At 43.2% G+C, this 27,154-nt stretch overlaps 1 protein-coding gene and 1 long non-coding RNA gene across 2 annotated transcripts; both read right to left on the bottom strand.

Annotated features, from left to right (window-relative positions):
- On the bottom strand, positions 1–23,459 carry gart (phosphoribosylglycinamide formyltransferase). The gene is made up of 22 exons (XM_062518180.1): positions 22,863–23,459; positions 21,301–21,454; positions 20,855–20,950; positions 20,447–20,621; positions 19,617–19,728; positions 19,368–19,436; positions 19,042–19,167; positions 18,781–18,868; positions 18,528–18,613; positions 17,952–18,120; positions 17,047–17,281; positions 16,523–16,617; positions 11,748–11,857; positions 11,289–11,487; positions 10,721–10,972; positions 10,257–10,409; positions 9,567–9,770; positions 4,792–4,944; positions 3,654–3,784; positions 2,774–2,915; positions 1,438–1,553; positions 1–850 (listed from the first exon to the last, which is right to left on the bottom strand). Exons 2-22 carry the CDS (start codon positions 21,443–21,445, stop codon positions 653–655), a joined length of 3,054 nt encoding a protein of 1,017 aa, XP_062374164.1. The 5' UTR covers positions 21,446–21,454; positions 22,863–23,459; the 3' UTR covers positions 1–652.
- Positions 23,460–25,861: 2,402 nt separating this feature from the next.
- On the bottom strand, positions 25,862–26,712 carry LOC134061924 (uncharacterized). Its single transcript, XR_009935400.1, has 3 exons — positions 26,627–26,712; positions 26,178–26,267; positions 25,862–25,888 (listed from the first exon to the last, which is right to left on the bottom strand). It is a non-coding gene; the product is annotated as an uncharacterized LOC134061924 (long non-coding RNA).
- Positions 26,713–27,154: the final 442 nt, after the last annotated feature.

Raw genomic sequence — 27,154 nt, 5'->3', positions numbered from 1 at the left:
CATTTTGACTTTACCTTTATGTAAACGAAGACAGGTCAATATTTTACATCAGTGTGAAGTCCACAGACAAGAACAGATCATGACAGTGCAAGTTTATTTAAGGCAGCAAGAAATGCCAGGGATTCTCATCTCATTTTTTTTTTTTCAAAGTCACATGCAATTGTAGCATGCAAGCTCTACACAAACACATCAACAAACCCCTCATTTCATGCAGCTTCAGAGGTGCATACCACAGAGGGTGGCAAATATTCAAGTAGTTTCTTGTAGTGTCAACAGCAAGATCACACTAGTTCCATAACAGCAGTGGGCTTAGGAGAAAGACATCTCAGGAATGATCAACATGATTTAAGGAATGATTGAAGTTTTCTGTGGTCAATGTAGACAAACTATCTAAAATCGAACTATGTAAGTCTCCACACAAATGTAGCAGTAACTTAGTCAGAAGTTTCTTAGTGTTAACCTAAAACAGCTCCATCTATGTAAACATTGTACTTAATGCTGGCATTTAAAAAAAAAAAAAAAGACTACTTATGAGGTCAACCGGTACTGTGGCAGCAACGACTAGACTGAATGAGAAGTTGACCTTTTGCAGTAATGGAGGTGACTGAGACCCAGGTTGTTTGTTTGTTTGTTTGTTTGTTTGTTTGTTTGTTTACACCTGCATCATTGAATTCCAGATGATGCGCCCATCCTCCGCCAACCTCACTGCCCCACTCGCTACCAGCTCAAGGGCTGCAGGGAAGGCCTGGTGTTCCGCCTCACGAATGCGCTCTGATAGGCTATCTTCAGTGTCATTCATCAACACTGGCACCGCCTCTTGAACAATTATGGCTCCTGCATCGACCTCCTCCTGTAGCCAGAGAGGGACAGACATTCATTTCTTATCAGTATGTTTAATTCACCCATCATCAATTTTAGCTACGGGTGTCAAGTTATGAACTAAAGAAGTTTAAAGATTATGCTTAATTTCAATCAATTGGTCACTGCACACATACAGTAACCCTTCACTGAGATGCACAATCATGATGACGTGGTAAGGTAGTGCCTTTTAGGCATGGAACACTTCAACCAAAACACCTTTTGTCAAGTGGTACAGCACCCACAGTTAAGTATATATACTTTTTTGACTCCGTGAGGGAACTGCATTTATCCTCTGGGATAAATGCAGAGGGTCTCTGCATTTATCCCAATTAGTGAATTAGTGAACACACACAGCACACACACTAACCCATAGCAGTGAGCTGCCTGCCCAAACAGTGGCGCTCGGGGAGCAGTGAGGGGTTACGTGCCTTGCTCAAGGACTCTTCAGCCATGGACTGGTCGGGGATCGAACCGGCAACCCTCCGGTTACATGCTCGAAGCCCTATCGGCTGCCCCAACTACCCCAAATGAACAGACGCTTATGGCTATTGTGTGGAAGAAACTTGGATCACTCACAGCGACAAAGTGGACGGTGCAGCCCGCCACGCGCACACCCGCCTGCAGAGCCTGTTTCTGCGCGTTCACCCCCTTGAAGGACGGCAGCAGAGACGGGTGAATGTTCAGCAGCTTGCCTGCAAACACACACAAACACAGACAGTTACAGCATGGATATGCCTCAAAACCAACATGATCCTTGACATCTGGATGGATATTTTGGTAACACTTTACAATAAGGGCATTATGCATTAGTTCATGAGAATTCATGTACCCTTATTATAAAGTGTTACCGATATGTCTAATGTCAACCTCCACCAAACAAAAGAAATCCTGTCTGCTAGTATAGTCCAGTATATGCAAGTATATCTTCAAAGCATGCAGGTCTCTGTACAACAGCTGTAATGGCAAAACAGTGGTGGTAGCAAGGAGCTGTGCCAGCAAGCAGTAGCCTGAAAAGTTTTGCTCCACGGGCTATAGCCCTTATAACATTATGTAAGTCACTTTAGATGGAAGAGTCTGTTAAATGAAAAGCTTCATCTGTCCATCAGCAACTTCACTCATATCTACACTATACTCCAGTCTGAATGTAAATAGAACTAAGCCAGCAATTCCCTCATGGCCTGGCATCGCCTCAAAAGTTGACATTTCATGGTCTTTAGTTGCTAATCTGTTGCAGTCTGAAAGGGCAATAAGTCTCCAAGCCTATCTGAGGGAGAAAGAAAGAGATTGCTGCAAAGTACTTTAAGGCAAGTCCTCCCACTCAGCAGCCATCTTGCTGATGCACTTTGGACAGTTAACGGGCATCTATACTCCTATTCAAGTGAATGGGGAGGCATACAAAGGAGCGGTATGTGTGTAGACAACGGTCGGCCATATTGGTGTTACAAATGAAGCCCATGTATTTCTATGGAGGATTCATTGAGCGCTATGTCTCCTCTCATTAGAAAGTCTCTGGCTGACGCATGGAGGTATTATAAGAACTGGAGAAAGTGAACAAGTCCCGCCCCCATTCATTTCAATGGGAACGCTAGGCTAGTGAAAAATGCCAAAATTGAATGATTTTTTCAGGCTTCAACATGGCGTTTCAAGGGGTTTGTTTCCAGTGCCGTTTTGCTTAGCCAATTAAGTGGCAGGTTACTGATTGACGTAAGGTACAGAAGGAGAGCTCGTGCCCACACTAAGCTCGTGCATGAGCTGAGAGTGGAACAGCCACCAATCAGCATCTGATCAGCATGAGGAGAAACGGCACCGGACATGATGTATTTCTGGAAAAGGGCGACGAGGAAGTGCCTTGCTAATCGGCGAAGCTAATCAGTCAAATCCTGACCCCCTGGGCTGACGCATCTGGTCCTACCGTTCCACTTTTTGACAAACGTCCCGGTGAGGATCCTCATGAAGCCGGCCAGACACACCACCTCCACACCGAACTCCTCCAGGACGCGGTCGATGGTGCTGTCAAACTCAGAGCGACTGCCGTATAGCTTGTGATCGACAACCTGCCAAATAAAAAAACAGAGTACACATGTAAGACATGCTAAGACATGCTAAGACATGCTAAGACATGCTATATGGTCTTTCTGGGCCCCACCGTCAACTTCAAGGCAGCACAGCGCTAGGAATAGTCAACGGTTAGGGGTTAGGCTTGGCAGCGCTGCCTCTAAGTCGACAAATGGCAAAAAAGACCCATCAAGCTTAAGACATGCACACAGACATGCATTTCCTCCCATACCCAGGAGGGGGCGCTTTACTGCACTGGATCTAAGGGCTCACAGAACATGTGGTCCAACACATGCAAGGTCCCTATAGACTAGAGAGTGCCTCACTAATCATACAGAAAAAGGGAAAACCGTAGGTCATCATAGACCCCTGGGTAAGTAAGTAAGTAGGTGAGTGGGTAGGTAGGTAGGTAGGTAGGTGACTAGACAGGCGACTAGATTACACTGCTGAGTGTAATAAAAAAAAAGGCACACATTGAAACCGAAATGATTAAATCAATGTTGCTAGTAATTAGAAACATGGGGATGATAATGTACCACTGAAACAAAGGGCACTCAAGGGGACACTGTTGTCGAAATGCAGAGATTTCCTTCAATACTCTAATACTCAATACTGTAATAAAATGTTAGCGGTAACCATACAGAACAAAGGCATCAGCAGTTATACAGGAGACTGTGCAGTGCACCCACAGAGCGTACTGGGTGTTAACCTGAGTACAGAGACCACTGGGAACTGACCCGTGTCTGGATGCCTGCCATGGAGGCCCTCTTCAGGCCGAGCACCCCGGGCCGATTGGAGATGACCACCACAATCTCCGCTGCACTCGACGGCTTCTTGGCCTGCTCCATCAGGGCCTGCAGGTTTGTGCCTACAACACACAGTGAAGGGACACACAGGCGTGTCATTGAATCACACAGAGCTGAGATAGTGATGCTTATGTATTGTATCCTCATATGTAAGAGTTCCATGAGCTAATCAAACAGTGATTGCTGACTAGCTACCAGAAGTCTATTGGCATTACAGATCAGTTACTATGAAACTTTGTTATCGTGGACTCATTTTCAGAAATGTGATGCGTATTCTAAGGCTTTGTCTAGTCATGATGTACCAAGAAACATGGCGTATTGCTCTGCTGTTGTGCATCATTTGACTTTTGACCCAAACCTCAGACTAGGGCTGTAAATCACACGTTTCATCACAATTTGAAAGAGGGTACCTCACCAATCACTCAGGGCAATAGCAAGCAGTGACTCGTCACAGACCCCTAGTTAAGTAAGTAGCCTAGGTGGGTGGGTACAGTAGGTCATTAAGTTGGTGACTAGATAGGCACTTTATTGATCCTGGGGGTAATTGCAGCATTGCATTTCAATTCAATACTGAGGTCTGTTGTCGATATTAAAACACAATCGGGTCAATTTCCAAGAATTCAGAAATGCAAATTATACAGCTATAATAGGCTATAATTTGAACATTGTATTAGTAAGCTTTGAATACTGAAGTCGCATTGCCGACAGTGAACAAACATTGACTGTGTTGTTAGATTACACAAAGTAAGTAGTCCTAACAACGAGGGAGTGGGTATTTGTTTTCTTTAACTGGTCTCAGAGCTGTCTTTGCCTGTCACTACTCCAAGAGCAACACATTTGTAGATTGAAGCTGCAAGCAGAGGCAAATGTGTTGACACTAGGAAGCAAAGTGGACTGCAATGAGCCTGAATGCCTCTATCTACAGCTTAGGAGTGCAAGAGAGAAATACCATGAAGAGAAAATGTGCTAGAAAAAAACACCCATGTTTATGATACGATGCAATGATACAGACCAATTGATTGTTACACCTCTACCTGGCACCATATACTGGGCAGTGATTGGCTAATACCTGTTCCAGAGATGAGCACGCCTACTCTGGCGCGCCTGCGCTGGGCGTGGTCAGAGTGGGCGGCGCCATTGGGCAGAGCGCTCGCGTCTGGACTCGCCTCAGGCCCCGCCCTCAGACTCGCCGACAGGTTCCGGATGACCACTGGCTCGGAACCTACAAGCACAGGTAAAAACCCCACGGCGTTCTCATTAGTTACTGCAGGATGGAGTGGAGAGTGACAGGAAGCCAGTGGGAGAGAAATGGATCGGGAAATGATCCGAGCTAGACTCGATCATCACCTGGACCCTCGTGGGTTCATTAATATCAGAAAAATTTCGGGGGGGCATTTCGGGGAGCGCTGTGGCGCAGCAGGCTGCAGCGCTCATACCACATACAGGTCCGAGTGCCCGCGGGGACCCAGGTTCGAGTCCGGCCTGTGGTCATTTACCGATCCCGCTCCTTCTCTCTCTCCCACTTACTTCCTGTCTCACCCTTCACTGTCCTATACAAAAAGGCAAAAAAGCCCCAAAAAATATAAAAAAAAAGAAAAATGGCATTTCATAGCATTGACATATCAAAATCAATTAACTGTTCACATGTGTAACTATCTATGGTTAACAGCACTGCTTGGGAGTGCAGTCAAAGCATGCACATCCTTGATTTAAAACTGGGAGCGGGACTAAAGGCAAACAAGTAACAAGTGAGAGAAAAGTCCACTACAACCAGATTTCGCTCCAATGACGTTGAACTAAATTAATCTATTGGGAGCAAAATCAGGTTGCAGCAGAATTTTCTTTTACTTGTAACAGTACTCAGGCATCCCAACCTGCAAAAAGTCATTTCAGGGAGGTATCCCTACCCCCCTACCCCCCCCCAAAAAAAAAAGAGGAAGACAAGGCAATAAAGGCTATAGCCCAATGCACTTCTAATCATGTAAGAATATGTAGATTACTTTATGGGCTACTTATACTATTAATGTAAACGGCTTTTATTCTTATTCCATTGCAACTTTAAACAGGTCTAAGGAGTTTGTTGTTTTCATGTAGCCCTGGCAACTAGCCGGCCTGAATAATATGCACTTGAAATGAAACCTATTGATACGGTTCGGGAGAAGAGATATAATCCCGCCCACACTGGTAGACCGTGAGCCAGGGCCTCAAATTATGGAAACCGTTACCGAAAAGGTGGCAAAGGCTACCATACCTTTTCTGAAAGCCTGGAATCTCAGCTTTTCAATGATGTATGATGGCCATCTGACAAGAGTAGCTGTTTTGAGTTATGACACATAATGTAAACTAAGGTTGAAGAAATAATGCGTATAAATCAAGCAGAACACTGGAATGTTTTATTTTGTTATGTTTGGTATCATTTTAAAGGGGAGACTCTGAGCTTTCATTTAAATCCTTTTGTGAACATTTTGGATATGTACAGCCAACCCAGGAGCTCTTCAAACCTTTAAAGGAGTCCTAGAATTCAAAACCACATTCACCTTGTTCCTGTTGAATTTAGGCTGCGAGCAGTGTCCAAAGGACAACACCAAAGACTTTACCGCGTCCCCCGCTTGCTTTCGTATGCAAATTGGGAAATAGAAACAGCCGTGTTGAAATGCTCGAATCTGAACAGGGCTCAGATAACACGTAATAGGCGCCCATCCCCCTTTAGATACACCCCCTCTCATTTGCATACCTTCGAATAATTCTTGTTAAACTGCTCTTACGATGCTAGTATCTAGATATGTGGTCTATGGCAGAGACGTTGTAATGCTAGCGTTATTACAGCTAACTTTGGAGAGTTACTATACTAAGAAATGTAGGCCCTACTGATAAAACTTACCAATCTAACACATTCATTCTGTTGGGGAATCTGCTGCACTTCATCTTCGTCAGAACCTTCTTCTGACTCGGTTTATACATGTACGGCTGTATTCCTTATTTAAATCCATTGTTGATAGCTTTATTAAGGACTTTGGCTTTATTTACCAGCAGTAAACGTAGTTTCACTTTGCTCTAGCTTCAGACCGGTGGATTGAGCCAATCAACTTTCAGGACATATCGGCCAATAGACCAATCAGCGCGCATCTCATTTGAATATTCATGAACTTGCTGAGTGGGCGGGAAAAACAAACTGTTTCATTGCAAGGCTTATTTATGACCTTGTATTAGGCGATCTAGCAGTGCTCCTGGGGCGTTTTCAGCCCCACAAATTTACATATGACATTATTTAGGCTCAAAGATCAATTTGTAATGGTCCACGGCGAAATCAGTCACAATGTCCAAATTTTCAAAATCAAAGTTATTACGTTTTCAGGAAGGGGCATAATCAACCTTCAAAACGATACCTATATCTAATGAATTGAACGTCATATTACTGAAATATAAACATTCAAAGGAGTTGAGTTCATCCTGTCATGCCAATAGAAAAACGGAGAAATCTGCCTCTGAAGTTAACCGTCGGCTCAACACTCACGAACGCTTTGTAAGGTCGCCGCTATTACAAGATTTACGGTACTTGTGTCAACGACACAGCACGCGGATGGCTTGGTGGTTGTCAATGAGTGCATTTACCGTAAAAACTGGAATAGAGTGGCGAAAACGAGACGCCTCTAACTTCCTGCTTCCTCTAACTTTATCACCTCAACAAACACACGTTTTTAGACTACAAAAGGTCAGTTTTTCGGCGAAATGTATTCACGGCCGTACAGTGTAGACCTCCCACTGTTTCAAAACACTTAGAAAAAAAAATCCACGATTTTAGCACAAGTGACATAAATGGCCATTTTTCTCAGAAACGCCTGTTGCGACAAGCGACTGGTTTTGCCGTGGAACGTCACATTTTCCTGCCATTTCCCTGCCATTTTTTGTCTTTTAATCCTGTGACACCTGCGAGCATCAGAGAAACAAAACCCAAACACTGAAATACTGGCATGACCCTAAGGATTCAGGAAATGTATCATTTAGCCTACCCATATTATCTGATTTGGAGGGGGTGATTTTCAGTCTTGTATCAGAGAGGTGTTTTTTCAAAGACATAAACAGTAGTGTACTATTACCCTTAGGCTAATTTGTTGATATGTCGAGTTGAAAGTCTGAGGTCAATATATTTGAAATGATAATTATTGATACAGATAATTTAGAAAAAGTTGTTATTCAGCATTCTCAGCATTTTTAGATAGTTCAAAAGGTCCTTAATACATATCCACCACATATCATTTATATCAGGTCCCCACGTTCTTGGAATTTACATTAAAAAATGAATGCCTTGTTCTCAGGCAAGAAAATACATGTATTTTATACACAGGCTGCGATACTGTAAGTGCATTTGCAGGCCATGGTAAAGTGTCAGCCCTAAAACTTTTTCAGAAGAATGAAAACTTCTGTGAGACCTTTCAGAAGGTTGGGGCAGACTGGGCAATGACACCTGAGTTGTATGCAGCCTTAAAGGAGTTCACATGTCAAATGTACAGCTCCAAGTCCAGAGAATCACCAACATCAATGAAATGAGGTATGCACTTTTTTGTGCAAAGAAAGGCGTAGAATCCTGGCAGTTAACTCCACGCTCGGATTCTCTCAGGAAGCACGGTCTCAGAGCTAACTATCAAGGTGCTATCTGGAGAAGATGCCTCGAGAACAACCCTGAAGTTCTTTCCCCAGTTGAGCATGGGTGGTCGACTGGACCAAGATGGTGACTTGCAGCTCTCCATAGACTGGTTCAATGTCTCCATTGGTCCACAAGCAGTACTTGAGTTTCTGTCCTGCTCATGCAAGAGGGACTGTGTCACTCCTCATGTCAGTGTGTTGCACTGTATAACAAGTTTTTCAAAATTATCTGTATCAATAATTATTATTTCTAATATATTTACCTCAGACTTTCAACTCGACATATCAACAAATTAGCCTAAGGGTAATAGTACACTACTGTTTATGTCTTTGAAAGAACGCCATGTCTGATATAAGACGGAAAATCATCCCCTCCAAATCAGATAATATGGGTAAATGATACATTTTCTGAATCCTTAGGGTCATGCCAGTATTTCAGTGTTTGGATTTTGTTTCTCTGATGCTCCTAGGTGCCACAGGATTAAAAGACAAAAGATGGCAGGGAAATGGCAGGAAAATGTGTGTGATTAAAGGTTTGAAGAGCTCCAGGGTTGGCTGTACTTATCCAAAATGTTCACAAAAGGATTTAAATGAAAGCTCAGAGTCTCCCCTTTAAAATGATACCAAACATAACAAAATAAAATATTCCAGTGTTCTGCTTGATTTATACGCATTATTTCTTCAACCTTAGTTTACATTATGTGTCATAACTCAAAACAGCTACTCTTGTCAGATGGCCATCATACATCATTGAAAAGCTGAGATTCCAGGCTTTCAGAAAAGGTATGGTAGCCTTTGCCACTTTTTCGGTAACGACCAACCCCACTGGCTCACGGACTATGGAAATTGATTGGTTGACTTACCGAAACATGCCAATCAGGATGCTTCATGAGACACACACGCACACTATCACACACATGAACAGTCTCTCGCTCTGCCTCTCTGTCGTGTGCGCGCTACACAGATGCGGTGCGCGGTTTTGAGCACAGTCTGTGTTGTGTGTGCGCGATCTTGCCCGCTCGCTCTAGATTCCGGGAGATTTTAAGTAATTTGCGGGCATCAGTGAGTCGCTATTAATATGCGGGAGACTCCCGGAACTTCCGGGAGACTTGGGATGTCTGAGTACTGCTTGGAATTACAGGTGTTTATTTAGTTTTTTTCCCTGCATGGAAGTCCCATCACTGAGAGCTCAAGACCCACCGGGCTGCTTGTGAGCCAGCGAGCCCACGATCCAGGCCTGCTCGTGGGCCTGCAGCTGCCTGAGGACTCTCTGGGCGTCGGGCCGGGCCACCACCAGCACGGCCCCCAGGCCCACGTTAAAGGTGCGGCCCATCTCCTCATCGTTGAGACCTCCAGCCTCCTGCAGCCACGAGAAAACGGGTGGGATCTGCCAGCGTGTTGCGTCTGTAAGCGCACACACACACACACACACACACACACACACACACACATAAAATCAACAAAATAAAATTAACGGCAATAAAATTAACAAGCAATAAAACAAGCGGCAAAATGAATATTACAGCTACTCAGTGCTGATTTCAGGCTCAGAGTACAAGTAAAACTGAACTCAATACATCAAGAAAGCCCTGGCTCCAGCTGTGGAGCGACTGACTGGGGAACCTGAACCACACGCCGGCGACTCAGGTTTGATTCCCGCCCCGTGGTGCTTTCTGGATCCCACCCCTACTCTATCTCCCATTCACTTCCTGTCACTCTCTACTGTCCTGTCATTTAAGGCATAATCCCCCCCCGCAAAAAAAATTAAATAATTATAATATATATATACAGTATATATGTATATGAATATACACCCTCTGTAACGCTAGCATTTGTGCCAGTGCCAACACGCGACATGTTAAGTGTCCGTGGCGCATGTGCCATCCTCACCCAGGTCCACGGCCAGCTCCTTGGGCAGCACACGTGGGATGTTCTCCAGCAGGCCCCCGCCAGTGATGTGGGCGTAGGCCTTCACCGCGCCGCTGCGCAGGATTGGCAGCAGCAAGCGGCTGTAGATCTTGGTGGGCGTCAACAGGACCTCGCCTGCCGGTAAACAACCAGAGGTCAGGGGTCAACTCGGGTTGAGGTGAGGTGAGGGGTGAACGTTTCCACACAAGGGTGTCGGAGGGCGAGTGACCATGTGTGTTTTAACATGGTTCACACCACATATCGGTTTGAAATGTATCAGAATCTCCGAAATAATCGCATTATGCAGTCAGCTTAAGACGGCTGCAGGCGGCTACATCAAGGCGAAGAGTGTGTGTGTGTGTGTGTGTGTGTGTGTGTGTGTGTGTGTGTGTGTGTGTGTGTGTGTGTGTGTGGTACTACAGATAAATGAAGACTCAGACACTCACCCATAGTTTCTCCAGCTTTGCCAAAAGGGGCAGGTGAGCTGTACTGCAGGCCGGACCGCTCCAGGACCTTGCGGACCAGGCTGAAGCCGTTGCTGTGGACCCCAGAGGAGGCCACCCCAATCAGGAGGTCCCCCTCGGAGATGTCCCCCAGCCGCGGGAGCAGGGCGCTCCGCTCCACGGCCCCGACGCAGAACCCAGCCAGGTCATACTCGCCCTTCGGGTACATGCCAGGCATCTCTGCAGTCTCACCGCCTGTACACACACACACACACAAACACGTACAGTGATACTGGTGCACACACACAGGCACACACAACCATACACATAGTACATATATACATAGTACCTCACATAAGGTACTGGAGTAAACACACACTCACAGTGATAAGTATACGTGTAAATACGATCAAGTGTGTGCTGACACATTCTGCACACACGCACACGCACACGCACGCGACACACACGACACACACGACACACACAGAGAGAGAATACGTGTACATATGTAGTGGTGGCACATGATCAGTGGTTTTGGCGATGTGTCATTCATGGCGCCCCGAGTGCTCACCCAGCAAGGCGCAGCCCGCCATCTTGCATGCGTCAGCAATCCCACCGATCACCGTGGAGGCCATTCCCACGTCCAGCTGCCCGCAGGAGAAGTAGTCCAGGAAGAAGAGGGGCTCGGCGCCCTGGGCCAAGACGTCGTTCACACACATCGCCACCAGGTCCTGACCCAGAGTGCCGTGCTGTCCACACGCTTGAGCAATCTGATCAGACACACACACAATATTGTTGTTTCTGAACTGACATTAAGCACTTGGTATATGCGTGAATTGAGGATTGAAGACCACAGATGTGTGTGTGTGTGTGTGTGTGTGTGTGTGTGTGTGTGTGTGTGTGTGTGTGTGTGTGTGTGTGTGTGTGTGTGTGTGTGTGTGTGTGTGTTTGTGTGTGTGTGTGTGCATAAAGAAGACAGGGGGAGATGTGGGAATATGTGATATGTTTTGTGGTCAGGAGTTGTGGGTACCTTCAGCTTGGTCCCCACGCCATCTGTCCCAGACACCAGGACAGGATCACTGAACCCAGCAGCCTTCAGGTCAAACAGGCCTGCAAAGCCCCCCAGCTCAGCGTTGCACCCTAGGGAGCAAACACACACATAGCATCTAAAGCAGCACTTTAAAGGGCAAACAACATCAAGAAACTAATATATCAGGACAAGGACGTGGCCACAGGAGTTCCTAGCACTCCATAACATCACTTTACCGTATATCACAGGGGAAAAAAAACAGCACAACACATTGCAATTATATTATATAGTGCTTTTAAAGGCACCCAAAGGGCCAACTTCGGTGATGCACAGCAGCCATTATGCACCAGAATGCTCACCACACACACCAGCTTGAGGTGGAGAGTGAGGGAATGAACGTTAGTCACGATGATCAAAGTGATTTGGATACATCCAAGATGTGTGAATAGGTCTTTGACCCCAAAACTGTGAAGTGATCTCCCCATTCACCAGCATCTACAGATCCTCACAACTGCAAGACCCTCTGTTAACACAACACTAATTTATACCCCCCTCAAGACAGATGCAAGATCGGTCCTTTTTTGATCATCAACTTCTGACAGGGGTGATTACATGACACAAGGGGTTGTGACAAACGACTGGAGGACAAGCTGAGGAAGGAACTACACTGCAAATTATTTTATCTTATCAAGATAAAAAAAGAAAGAAAACCTCAGATTTAGAAGTGTTAGATAATTTATCTTGTTTTAAGAGTGATTCTTATTTTAAGTATTCAACTTCACACTATAATCTTATTTCTAGATTTAGTTATTTCAATTCAAGAAATCCTGTAAAGTGAAATTATCTTGCTGCATGGACAGATAATTTCACTTGTTTGGAGTACCTTTTTCCTCAGATTTAGTGTTTTAACCCATTTAATCCCAATTTTTTCCCAGACATGAAAATATCAAAATCTATGAAGGGTCAAAGTAACAATAATTAAATATAAAGTAAATTACAAAGTAAAATGTCATGTAAGTCATATCACCAAGTATCAAATTTAAATATATCAACGATTATTAAATGTAATCTAATTTAAAGTTTAAATCAATGTCATTTGAATTTTGAATTACATTAAACTTTAAATCAATTGAATAAGAAGTTGAATTAATTTGAAGTCATACATTACATTTACATTTCCCTGTTGTTCTCATTTTGAATGAGACTTAAAATTTCAGCCTCATGCAATTCCGTGCGCCACCATTTAATTCGAACGCCTTTACTTCAAACTTTGGACTTTGGTACTTCAAGGTTGTACTGTTACCTGTCAATCATGCTATGTCCCCCGCCCCCCGCCCATCCACTGAATCTGAGTTGATTTGATCAGGTCTTTAGGAAGACTCACTCACTCCGGGCGAAATTATCACCACGTTGTACACTGTACACAGAGGTGGGAGTAACAAAAAAAACAAATCGATGGCGGTGGCTCCGGAGGTCGTAACTGGAAATATTAAATGTGAATAAAGGTTTCTTGACCACTTTTAATGGCTTATTTTGATACGGTTTATTGTTTATATGCTAAACAAATGTTCAGGACACACTATCATTGAAGGTTAGCTTGTTAGCTTGTTAGCTTGTTGACCCATTATAACCAATTGAAAACACATAGCAAGCTAGGCGACTAGAACTAGATAGTTAGCACGCTGATATGAACTGTGGTGTTTCTGTAAATTATGAATTGTTGTCAACATGAAAACACTCAAACGGAATTTTGTGTGTATGCCACTTGAACATACTTGGGCTAAATAAACCCCTGAATGTAATCTGAAGCACTGGACTGTCTAGCTAACTAAACACTAAGCTAACCACTAACCACTAAGCTAACCTGTTGACCACTGAGCCGAAACGCTAGGTGTGTGACAACTGGACAACACCCCCTGGGTGAAATTTTAGCAGGCGTATTTCGCGCAAAGACAGTAGAAGATCTCGCATGGTGACATGCTCTGTGGAAACCCAGCGTCAGACGAAGGACGAAGGCTCTAGTGATGGTGATGAAGTGGGGGAAACTATTACTAAAGAACTGATAAATCGACTCAGATTCAGTGGATGGGCGGGGGGCGGGGGACATAGCATGATTGACAGGTGACAGTACAACCTTGAAGTACCAAAGTCCAAAGTCTGAAGTAAAGGCGTTCGAATTAAATGGTGGCGCACGGAATTGCATGAGGCTGAAATTTTAAGTCTTATTCAAAATGAGAACAACAGGCAAATGTAAATGTGATATATGACTTCAAATTAATTCAACTTCTTATTCAATTGATTTAAAGTTTAATGTAATTCAAAATTCAAATGACATTGATTTAAACTTTAAATTAGATTACATTTAATAATCGTTGATATATTTAAATTTGATACTTGGTGATATGACTTACATGACATTTTACTTTGTAATTTACTTTATATTTAATTATTGTTACTTTGACCCTTCATAAAAATCATGTGTCTTGAGTAACCCTTTGAAGTAATCAATTACTATTTTTTTAAATTTTTATAAAAAAGTGGGTGAAAAGGAGTGTTTTATTTTCGGTCACAATTGTGACCGCTAGGCAACTACAGAGTCAGATTTTGGGGATTTTCTCTTTTTTTGACACATTTCTTTGTCCAATCATCTCATTTCCAATAAATTCCAAACAGAGATGATATGGGGACATTGTCCCAGGTCTGTTATTTACATTTAAATGTGTATCACAATACAATACTCAACATTGCCTCTGCAATTCTCTGCTATATTCTAAGTGTGCCGATTTTTACATAGAGAAGCCATTATATCACACTATTATACATAGCTATTGTAATAGCTGATTTTCTATGCTGTTCTTTATCTTAATTTTACTTTCAGTCATTACCTGCACATATCAGATCTAACTGACTGTCCAGATTTGATAATCATACCTCAAAAACAGTAAATCATTGTCCTCATTGACTACTTTTTTACATATGTCACATATACAAACTAGGTGGTGGGGGGTATAATCAACTCGCCAGTCAGCCTGTTAGAGGCATAATGCCTAAATGTATGCTGAGACCTGCAATAGACATGAACAACCTTACCATGTTTACATAGAAAAGCCATTATATCATCTATATCAACTATATACCACAATGCAACAACCACCACATGTTGCAAAAAGAGATGTCGTTTGTCTGTTTATTATTGTAAATCAAGTTTTTAAGCCAAGTATACTTGCGTACACAAGAAATTTGGTTTCTGCATTTATCCCATCCGTGAATTAGTGAACACACATGAAGTGACATCCTAAGTTACCTGGTCCCTTTGCTCCAAAGGCCTCATATTCATAAGGCTCTATGTCCCCAGTGTCCTATATCCTGGGACCTATGCTCATTCGGGTATCTACTATGTGCTTTATAATGCTGGAGGACCCTGGAAACATACAATGCTTGACCTGGAGAACACAGGACCCCTGTCCCTGATCCCAAATAACCCTGAGGAGCATAGGAGCCTGCTCTGACCTCAGTTATTGGCCTAATCTAGTGTCAGAACGGTGTGATATCCATTATTTTGCTCAATTTAATTCATTTTACTACTGGATTAAGTAAGGTTCTAAATACATAATAGGACACAGTCTGTAACGTGGACATACAATAGTGTCAGGACAGATTGATGAGACAATTATTTTTGATCACATGAAGCTGTGCTTCTGGTTTGTCTGCGTGGCCCCTGTGACATAGGCCCTTTACTGTGCATAAGTGTGTGTGTTGGGGGGTGGGTTGGGGGGCTGTTGGGAAAGGGGTGGGGAATATATTTTCTGGTAAGGTTGTTCATGTCTATTGCAAGTCTTTGCATACATTCAGCCAATTTGCCTTCAACAGGCTGACTGGCGAGTTGATTACAACCCCCACCACCTGTGACAAATGCAATATAGGAATAGGAATATAGTCAATGGGGACAATGATTTACTGTTTTTGAGGTATGATTGTAAAATCTGGACAGTCAGTTAGATCTTATATGTGTAGGACATTACTGAAAGTAAAATTAAGAAAAAGAACAACATAGAAAATTAGCTATTACAATAGCTATGTATAATAGTGTGATACAATGGTTTCTCTATGTAAAAATCGGCACACTTAGAATATAGCAGAGAATTGCAGAGGCAATGTTGAGTATTGTATTGTGATACACATTCAAATGTAAATAACAGACCTGGGACAATGTCCCCATATCATCTCTGTTTGGAATTTATTGGAAATTAGATGATTGGACAAAGAAATGTGTCAAAAAAAGAGAAAATCCCCAAAATCTGACTCTGTAGTTGCCTAGCGGTCACAATTGTGACCGTCTTCATGTTCACTCATGCTATGAGAACGCTGAACAAAGTTCACATATTTCATTTGCATCCCTCCATACTAGACACCTTAAAGATTATGTGAACCCAAACTCTTTGCCCTATTTTTACATAAACATACTTTTCTAAGCTTTAGTTTGGGAGCTTTTGGGTGGAAATTTTCTGTTCAGGGTGCAACCAAAACATAAGCAGCTCTGACCATGTGACAAATTACACTACACATTTGGCACTTCACATATTTAACTGAGACCCTTTCAGGTTTCCATTTTTGGGGAAAATGTATTGATACTTCATACAATGACATCTGTAAAGGCACAGAAGCAAAAAAAAAAAATCGGTCACAATTGTGACCGTTGGGATTAAATGGGTTAATCTTGTTTTTAGACACCCCTTTTTTGCAGTGTACCCTTAAGGCAATGAACAGTGGCCTACCTGCCCGATTGGTGGCTTTGGCCAGAGGTTTGATCAAGTCCACTAGCCGATTGCCTGCTGCGATATCAACTCCACTGTCCTTATAGGTCAGACCTCTGTTAAGAGATAAGCAATGGTCAGATGGATGACCTCATCAGTCCACTGTTTGTCCAGCATGCTTATCAGTTTGTGTTAGGCAAGAAAGAAGTTGATTAAATTCAATACAAATTGTTACTTAAATTAGGCGTCATGCTTTATGATTGCAGGCATTATTCAATGTGTGGTGTAATAATCAACTTAAATGTTTCCCTTAAATATATATTAATTAAGAGACGGAATAGCAAATTGAGAGCATTGTTGATTTATTGAAAAAAGGACATACAAAAATATAGGAATGTTTTTCTTATTCGGTTCTGACCATGTGTATAAACAACACAAATCGAACATTTCACTCAACAGCACTAAGCCCTTCTGCTACAGCAACAGCCTGTAGACCAAGTCTGTGTGTGTGTGTGTGTGTGTGTGTGTGTGTGTGTCACACACACCTAGAGCGTGTAAGGTAGGCGATGGCACGGTGGCCGATGTCTCGCCGGTAGGCTGCGTTGGGGAACCCCACAGAGGCCACTCCCTGATTGGCTTTGTGGAGGGCGCCGTCCAGGCTGGGCATCACCGCGGTAACCGTCAGGACACGGCCACCAGTGGTGACCACACCCCCTCCCTCCTTCAGCGCCGTCCCCGCATGGAAGACCTGCAGGCCCATGTCCTGCACCTGAGACAGACCTGAGAGAGAGAGAGAGAGAAGTGTTAATGTGCTGACTGCCAATGTGTTCATAGTGTGACAACCTGTCTCTGTGTGTCTGTGTGTGTGTGTGTGTGTGTGTGTGTGTGTGTGTGTGTGTGTGTGTGTGTGTGTGTCTCTGTGTGTGTGTTTTAAGTGCACAGGGTGTCTTCATAACTGAATAACAACATAAGCTCAATTAGAGAGCAAACCCTCAGATGGACTACAACACACAAAGCCATGTAGTTTATACTGTAAACATACATTACAAACAGACTGTAATCTGTGCTTATACAAACACCTCATATCTCCATAGTGACATATAGCGTGGCACCATTGATCCTGTCAATAGCTTATACGTATCCAATGAATAAATAATTTCCTTAGAGGTAATAATATGAAAGAAGAAAAAAAAAACTACTATAGAGGTCAGCTGGTTTGAATGGCAAATGGGCAGATTAATGAACACCCCCAGGCCCATTCTCAACCTCTTTCCTCGATCCTTGATGCTCGGTCCTGTGATCTATAACTAGCACTGGATAGACTAACCCATTGTTGCCACCTCATCATTCTTTATCTAGATCAGTGGGAACAAGGACCGAGGAAGGAAGGGAGGATATATAAAAAGACGAATGAGAGACGCCCATATTCTCCCATGAGTTGTGTCCTCACCTGTGAGCTCTATGCCCTTCTTGTAAGCTCCAGGATACCCAGGACTTGCCATGACCACGGTCACTGCAGCGGCATCATCGTGCCACACGGGGGTGCTAGAGGACAGTTTGCCCTGCAGGGTGTCCCTTAGGACCTCATAAAGGTCACTCTTCAACAGTGGCATCAAGACCTGAGAGATTGCAGATACACATTACATTATCCAGAGCCGCTGCTCGAAACATAACTTTATAAGCCAAGTTCTTATAAGCCAAGCCTTAACATTTTCAAAATAATTTACTTCTCAGAGTGTATATGTCATCACCTTGTTTACATTGATCATTATCATGGTAAGATGCCTTTAATATTTACATTTCATTCATGTCAGACATAATGACTATAGGGAGCTCTGTTGTAGAACAGTACACTTATAGAAGAAGTCCCACACACTGTCCATTATGCATGCAAAAAACATTTATTCACTACGTTTTGGTCATGCAGACCTTCCTCAGGTGAATTTTAGCAGAATAGCACACGCGCACGCGCGCACGCGCGCACGCACGCACGCACAGGTTCTGTAGGCAGAGTGCCTGCACTAACCTGACACTCGGGATCTCCAAAGCGGCAGTTGAACTCCAGCACTTTGGGTCCCTGTGGGGTGAGCATCAGCCCTGCATAGAGCACACCTACGACCCCCCGCAAACACACACACATACGTCACAGTTCTGCCTAGGTTACATTCACTTTCAAGCAGGATAACAGTTCTGCATTCTACTAGTGTGATGATGATCCTCAGATATAGATACCATTACCAACATGCGTATACGTGCACATACACACACACTGCACTCACCCACATATGGGGTCCCCTCCTCCCTCATACCATCCACAGTCTTCTGCAGTACGGTCTCTTTGATCTGCTTCAGTGTCACCTCAGAGACCTACACACATACGACGATACACACACACACACACCTTGAATTCAAGAAAGGTTTGATATGTGTCCATAAAAGTCTAACCTGTGTGTATAACACGTGTGTGTGTGTGTACACTACGTGTGTGTGTGTGTGTGTGTGTGTGTGTGTGTGTGTGTGTGTGTGTGTACACACACTACCTGTGGTGTGGGACAGTAAGCACCCATGCCTCCAGTGTTGGGTCCTCGGTCCCCATCCAGCAGGCGCTTATGGTCCTGAGCAGGGGGCATGGCTGCAACGGTGGTCCCATCAGTAAAACACAAACACTACGAAGGGAAGGGGGTGAAGTTAGAGTGTGTGTCTGTGTGAGTGTGACAGTGAACACTGTAGAGAAGGGTGTTAAGAGAGTGTATGTGAAGTCAGAAAGAGCGAAAGACAGAATAGAATAAAGAACAGAAAAAGACAGACGGAGAGAGAGAAAAGAAAGAAAGAAAGAAAGAAAACGTCACTTCTGATAAGAACTCACCGACACTTCTTCTCCCTCAAGTAGCTCCTCAACCACCACTGTCTCCCCGGCAGAGCCAAATGCCTTGTCCTGTGAAACACACACACACACACACACAAAAACCTTGAAGTGATACAATGTGACCAACACAAAATTGGTGAGCTGCAGAGTTGAAAAGCAAGGTGAAATGTCCTTTCGCTTTGGAATCTTTCTGTGTTCTGTATGACGCAGTAAATAAAGACAAGAAGAGTAAAAGAGACGGAGACTGACCTTCATGATCTCCTCCACGGCTCTGCACGCCTCCTCGTTGTCCTGAGCAACGATGACTCCTTTACCTGCTGCTAGACCACTGGCCTTCACCACCAGGGCAGGGAAGTCTGCCCTGCGCACACACACACATATACACACACACACAGAGTTAACCAAAAATGGACCTCAGGGGCAGCTCATGTCCCATTCCACATCTTAGTGACTTGGTCAAACTCACATATTGAACACACACACTTGAACAAAAGACCTTGTGACTGGAGAATGCCACCTCCATCAGGGTAAATCACTCTGTTGGCAGGCCTGTGAATGTCTGGTTCACAGCTAAATCTTCTCCTCTAACGGAGGCCAGCCTCTCGTGTACGGGCATGGGTGCATTACCATATGACTAACGTATGCTGGAGAGTAATGGCACCACATGTGCATTTTAAATGCTAACAATTGACACGCATGCTTCCACATCATTGACACTTCAAGCGTGCACCAGCCACTGCACATGTCGAGGGCGTGCAACGGTTTAATTAATCAGGTGGAGGGAAGTTGACACATTAGTTGAGTTTACTCGCTTCAGCCTCAAATTCAAGAAAGGTTTGATATGTATGACCTGCGAGATACTTAATATGGATGAGTACATAAGGCGGCAATAAGCAGTTGACTGTTTTAAAGATTTTCTGGGCTTATATATATTTTTTTAATTCCTCCAACCTGACACCCTTTTTTTAGTGCTTTGACGGCAAGCCACGCATATTCTTTTTTTTTATATATAGTTATTAGCTAGTAGTTAACTAGGTCAACTAAGCCTGACCAGTATGGCCAGTGGTGCTCTCCCTCACCCCTTGATGTAGCGGCAGGCCTCCAGGGGATCAGTGAAGGAGCTCCAGCGTGCGGTGGGGATGCCCTGCCGGTCCATGAAGCTCTTGGAGAAGCTCTTGCTGGCCTCTAGCTGGGCCGCTTTGGCGGAGGGGCCGAAACACGGGACTCCGGCAGCCGTCAGGTCATCCACGATGCCTGCGAGGAAAAGAGGTGAGAGGTTGTTTGTGTGTGTGTGTGTGTGTGTGTGCGATGAATTCCACTCAAGAATTAGTAACAGGTGTTCAGATGTCCTTTCACATTTGCAATATTATAAACTCAAGCTACACAATAACTACATACAATTTAGGCTAAGCCAAATTTAGACAAGGATACCATATAAGCTTTGCAGCCAAACATATACAGGAGTGACAGACTGACAAACTGACTACCTGCAGCAAGGGGCACCTCCGGTCCGACCACCACCAGGCCAACATTGTGGTCTTTACAGTACTGGGCCAGGATGGAGTGATTGCTCACGGACACCTCTGCAGATGGAACGTGAGAAAGAGGGACACATTCAGACATTATTTGCAGGGGCCATCACTTTGTTTCTCAAGACATACACTACTCACATAAGGTCAGGGATAGTCGGCTTTTGGGTGAAAATTCAGGATGAACCTGTGTGTGTGTGTGTGTGTGTGTGTTTCACATGTTCTCTAAACCTTTGGAATGTCCAATGGCTCAATGTTTCAGTACTTTACAGTACTATCCTTGACTTTTGTGAGTAGTGTATGATTATTAGGAGGAAAGTGTGGGGCTACGGCAAGTGTGTGTGTGTGTGTGTGTGTGTGTGTGTGTGTGTGTGTACGTGGAGGCAAGTCTGCGCTTCTCTCACCCGAGTTGGAGATCTTCCCGCAACTGGCCGTGCCGGCATTGCCAGGGGCCACCAGGACCTGCTGGACGTGAGGCGACTGGGCAAGCTTCCAGGCCAGGGCGTGTTCTCGTCCTCCGCTGCCAATCACCAGCACCCGCTCCGCCATCGCTGCTGCCTGACCAAGAGAGTAAACAACCACCTCAGCATTTCATCATGTCACAACATAAACAGAAGATTTTACTGACATTTTACGACATAAAACAACCTACACACATTTAATTCGTATTGGGCTTTTGATACTGCACCTGAGACTGAATTTTACATTCAGTTGATGCGCTAATCTTGCATTGATACACACAAGCTTAGTTCTTGGTGATTTGAAAGGGTGGTGGCTTAATGCATTACAATCTGGGCTATAACCCAAAAGGACTGAGCCCCGGCCGCAAAGCGATGAAGGAATAGCAGTCATGCTTGCAGCATGCAAATCTTGTTTTTATTAATTAGTTCATCAGCAGCTGGTTTAATTGCATGTGAAAATTGACCTATAGCGAGATAGGACCGCGTGATCTATACCCAGGAGCAGTTTACAACAGATGACCTTTGCTGGCCAAGATATTCAATCCTGAGGAGATAGACACGTCAAAGGCGGCGCATGGGCATCACTCAAAAATGCAGCTGCGTGTTGCCCCGCGAAATGAGATTACAGAAACAACTCCACGGCGACAATTAATATCTAGCAACAAATTCAATAGTTCTTCATTTCTATGGTATGAACGCACCATGGATCTAACAGGCTACGGTAAAATGCATGTGAACTATGACTGGAGTGTGTCCGAATTCTGAAACCTTCAGTCTGACACAGGGATAAGAATCAGCATACTCTGAACTCACTCCACTCAACTAAACAGATTTCTCTCCAAATGCAAATGCATCAGCTCGAGTGTGTATGTGTATGTGAACTCTGTCCCGGTCTCACCTATGGATTACAAATAGACAGACAAACAAGGGGCACGTTATCTCTGGTAAGTCAATGTTAATATGTAGCACGCCGCGTATGGTTCCCAATTAGTAACGTTACTTGCCTCGGTTTTCAAGCGAATCACAAGACCATGTGATGCACGACATGCTTGTAAGTTAGTGGGTTCACAAGTTGAATAGTAGCCTACATTTAATTACCCACACTTGGTGTTAATCAAAGCAGTGTATATGCAACTAAGAAACAAATAACTACGTTAATGACAGACCAATCAATAATTAAGTTTATTCGGTCGGCTAAGTTACTTGCATCACAGCTAACAGTGGTCAAAAGTACATGCACGACTGCAATATGCGTTGAATATTACACATATTTCTTATTTTGCACGAACAAATGAATGGAAGGGCGCTGTAGTTGTTCACACTAGCTAACGCTAGTATTAGTGCTACCAACTACGCACTGTCAAATTAGTTCGAGGACAATTTAAGCGTGAGCATCAGGTAAACATGCATAAGTTACGTGAGTGCTCGAAACAACGCGAAAACAAAACATTTGAGAATATTAGACGAAGTCAAACCCGCGTAAGTGATCGGAGATGTTGCCTCACCTTTCGTTTGTCGTTTTGTGAAGCGCAAGGAGACCGAGGCTCGTTGTCTTGGGTTGGCAGTCGCCGTGCAGTGAAGTCGCGATGTGGAAAGTGTGTGTGATGAGTTTGAGAGGGTTGGTGAATCTAATCAGTAACCACGTGTTATGGGCTGCCAAGCTCTCATCACAGTTGGCTAGACTCCTCGCTAGACTGGGGTCAAGCGATGCAGGTTAAAATATGTAGCCCATTCCTTTGCACGTGCTTCAGTAGTAAGCGTCGAGAATTGTTGCCTAACATATGATTGCGTATTTGAGATGGCAAGTTTAGACAGAGCCTATCCCACAATGGTTTTGACTTCGGCGAACTTTTTGCGAAGTTCCTGTCGGATGAAACACTATGGAATGCTGGGAGGTGGAGTGTTTGATAGCGCATGGATGTCGTCGAAATGATTGGATATTACGTATCTGCCTGCCTACACACACACACGCACACACACACACCTAATCGCTCAGTACCTCACTCTCTGGGTGAGTGAAGTTTAGGCCTATCTAATTAATGGATACAGTACATTTGCACATCATTTAAATAGGCTGGTTCGGTTCACACGTCTTTAGGCTACACACAAGGATGTGTCCATTGGAGCTGGAGCAGCAAGTGTGTAGGATTCATGAGAATATGTGGGGAGATGTCAGATTTACCATTGGCCTAGCCCACATGTAATCATGAAATATACATTTCACATATTTTGAAATTAGTAGCCTAACTAAAATACATTTGTATTCACTACATGTAAGGTAAGCATAGGCCTATATGTACTTTAAACCAGGATGCAAAAAAAGAAAAGAAAAAAGAAAAAGAAAACACAATTATCTCAGTTTCTAATCATCACAATCTGCTATGGTATAATAAATAGAGGCTATTAAAGGTAATCCCTCATTTTAGATGAATCCTCATTTGGTGATTGTAGCCCTGGATCTATAAATGGGCCAACAAAGTGCTTGAGCTGAGTCACACTATTCCACCCAGTCAACATGTTGCGTCAGAGAGGGTTAAAGCCGTCATCAAGGATCTTTGTGTCATGAGCATGGAAGGGTCTAGGCAGAGACAGTAGGCTACCTAAAGAATCTTTGGTCTAGGCCACTGCCTAAGGGCCACGAAGATCAATCTTTGCACCACACTTAGAATATACAGTAGCATATGTGTGATTTTGACCTTGAAAAAATTTTAGTGGTGTAAGATCTATCTGAAGATGCTCACTCCATGCTTTTTGAAATGCCATCATAATCAAATATATAAAGGCTCTGATATAATTAAGTGTAAAATGCATTATTATTGAGGAACATTGTTTATTTATTGTCTATTCAGAATAACATCACAATTCCAGAAGCATTAAAAAAAATTGCACATTTTGGTTTTGTCAAATGTTAAATAACAATTCAGCAAGCCAAAAAATACACTGATACTCCTAATGCTTATATAATTATGTTTTATTGAAAGAAATGGTTACATTCTTTTTTTTTACAGTTCACCACAATTTTTTTTTTTTTTACTAAAGTTTTAAGTTTAACATGATTTCTTTTTAGCTAAAGTTTACTGTAAATAGTAATGCTATTTCCAAGGATAAACACAAATGTAGATTGACTAAAAGTCAACTAACATCAGGAAAAAAAATACAAAATGAAAGTCATAAATATATATTTTTGGAATTGGAATATAAATGATAACACCGGTAAAGTGATATGATTAAAAACCTACAGCAATTGTAAAAATACAGTAATTTCCTGCATATAAGCTGCATTGTGTATAAGCCACAGGAGAGTGTTTTATGCGAGTTAAAAGAAACAAAACCATATTGATACCATATTAACTGTCTCCGTGTAACCTCATAGCTGAAGAAATTTTGCAAAATCAATGTATAAGCCACGGCTAATAGTCGGGAAATTACGGTAAGCTTTGCATATACTTTTTTTGTCATAAGCTATCAAATATATAAGGCATCTCAACAATGATCTCAGAGCTCCAGTCCAGCACAGCTGATGTGAGTCCTCTGCTCTGCTGACCTCTTCATGTGTCACTCCTCAGACTCCGCCCCCACATCAAATCTCCTCACGATACGCTAGCTACCCTCCCCTGAATACCATGTAAAAAACAAATGCTGTAAGTACAATCCAGGTGAAATCTTAACATAATAAGGCTACGTAAAACCAACAGCAACACACATATTTCAAGAGTTTTTTACTTAACTTACCAGTGATGACATCATCATACTGTTGAGCTTGGTTTGCTGTCATCTTCCCTGGTGCCATTTGAGGGTCATCTTCATTCATGATGTCATCATAATACTCCTGTTCTTTTTCATTGGCATGCTTTGTCTCCTCCACTGCTTAAAGTAAGATAAATAAAGATAAACATCCAACAGTCGTGCTCATTACAGTAAGAAAGACTAGGACAAAGATATTTACTTTGGCATGTGTATGGTATTATAACTCATAAAATGCTGATCAGACACTCACCCTTGGTCATTTTAGCAACATTGTCATCAGTGGTGATGTCATCATAATCCTCCAGCCCCTCATCTCTCAAAGACTCTGTTGACAGAAATCCTCTCATTAAATCATCCACCTCCACCAGCCACTGGCTCTACATCATCTCTCATTCCAGTTGCATGTTATGCATAATAGAATAACACTGCCAGTCCCATTGATCCTGATTGAAGTCATGTACTCTTTTTACTCCATTTTCTCACTCAACAACTGACATTATAAAATCAATCACTGCTCTCTCTTTTTGAATTAAAGGAAAATTCAGAGTGATTACTAACGGGGAAGTCTGAATGGGGATGTTCTGGAACATCCACACAGTGTAATGCCTCTCATCCAATCAGAAATGATCAAATAGTTTGACAGGAACTACTGTTGTATAACCCTCATTTGAGTTCTAAGTTCCACCTGGCATAATGGAATACCAGTCAGTTTCACTGATCGTGTCCTGCCTACCTGATATGAGTCCCTCATCACTGTCTCCCACGTCATCATATCCTGTGTTCTCTAACATGGAGTAAAAAGATAGTTGGACAATTGTTTAGGGTCCAATAAAAAACAGTCGAAACACAAAAAATGTAATAATGCAATATCCCAATTTAACAATTTACAGTATCTTAAAAAAAAAAAACAACCAACACTAAGTTCTACCTTGTGCAAAATGTCACTGGTACCGTCAAACAGCATGCGTGCTTGTTAATTATCGTGAAGTATTTCAACATTTTTGTGTGACAAGCAAACTCCTGCCTCGGCCTCTTATCTGTTCCGTCTGCTGCTCTGCTTTGATCTCACTCACCAGTCACCTCAGACGACTTCATACTCGTGACGTCATCTACGTCATCTACATCATCATACTCCTCTGGCTGCACGTGTGCCGTTGTCTCTTCTGAAACAAACAATACATCTCCTACACATGCAATACACAATATAAATAATATGGGGCAGGGAGGTGTCCCTGATTTGAATTTTAAAGTCTAATTCATCGAAATAACAACATAGCAGTAGTAATTTCCCGCATATAAGCCGCATTGTGTCGCAGGACAGCGTTTTATGCAAGTTAAAAGAAACAAAACCATATTAACTGCCCCCCTGTATTAACCTCATAGTGGAAGAAATTTTGCTAAATCAATGTAGAAGCCGCGGCTATAGTCTGGAAATTACGGTATAAGTATAGCCCTAATACTATAGCACTGATCAGAATTACCGTATATATTTTTAATTAAGCAAGCCAGAGCCGCCACAAACCTGTCAACAAATCATTGAGGTTGGTCTCGTCATCAGCAGTGACATTATCATAGTGCTCCACCACTGGCTCTCTCAGAGAAGCATCTACAAAAGTAAAGTAGAGAGATCAGTATCAGACATCGACAGCAGCCCCCCTCCCCCCCCCCCCCCCCTCTCATATCCCTACCTGAGATGGGTCTCCTTTCATCCTCCTGCACGTCTTCATACCAGGAATTTTCAGCGTCAGATTGGACGCGTGCTGTCAGATGGAAAACACAAAAAGCTGTGTCATATTCATTGACATTGACATTGACTTTACAGTGTACTAGTTTTGCATATCTGTAGTGTACAAACATTAAAAAACACAGACCAACACATTTAGTCTTGCAGTTGATTCAATTCTCTCAAGTCGCCTACATGCAAACAGCACGACTGCACACTGTGGTTTGGCAGTTATGATTCTCCTCCCCTTTCCCATACACACTCCTGTACAGGAGCTGTTTTGATGCAGCTGTGTAGCCCCAGAGTGGTTTTCTGCTTCTGATCTTA

This window comes from Sardina pilchardus, chromosome 17 (genome assembly GCF_963854185.1).
Source record: "Sardina pilchardus chromosome 17, fSarPil1.1, whole genome shotgun sequence".
NCBI classification, from domain to species: Eukaryota; Metazoa; Chordata; class Actinopteri; order Clupeiformes; family Clupeidae; genus Sardina; species Sardina pilchardus.
The sequence above is the reverse complement of the archived record's forward strand: the minus strand, read 5'-3'. Positions and strand labels throughout refer to the sequence as shown.

Coding starts and splice junctions, on each gene's coding strand:
- gart (XM_062518180.1), bottom strand. CDS start 21,445: ATGGCGGAGCGGGTGCTGGTGATTGGCAGCGGAGGACGAGAACACGCC. Junction 19,437..19,616: donor CCGTGGAGGAGATCATGAAG/GTCAGTCTCCGT, acceptor TGTGTTTCACAG/GACAAGGCATTTGGCTCTGC. Junction 11,488..11,747: donor GCGTGGGGACCAAGCTGAAG/GTACCCACAACT, acceptor GTGTCTGATCAG/ATTGCTCAAGCGTGTGGACA.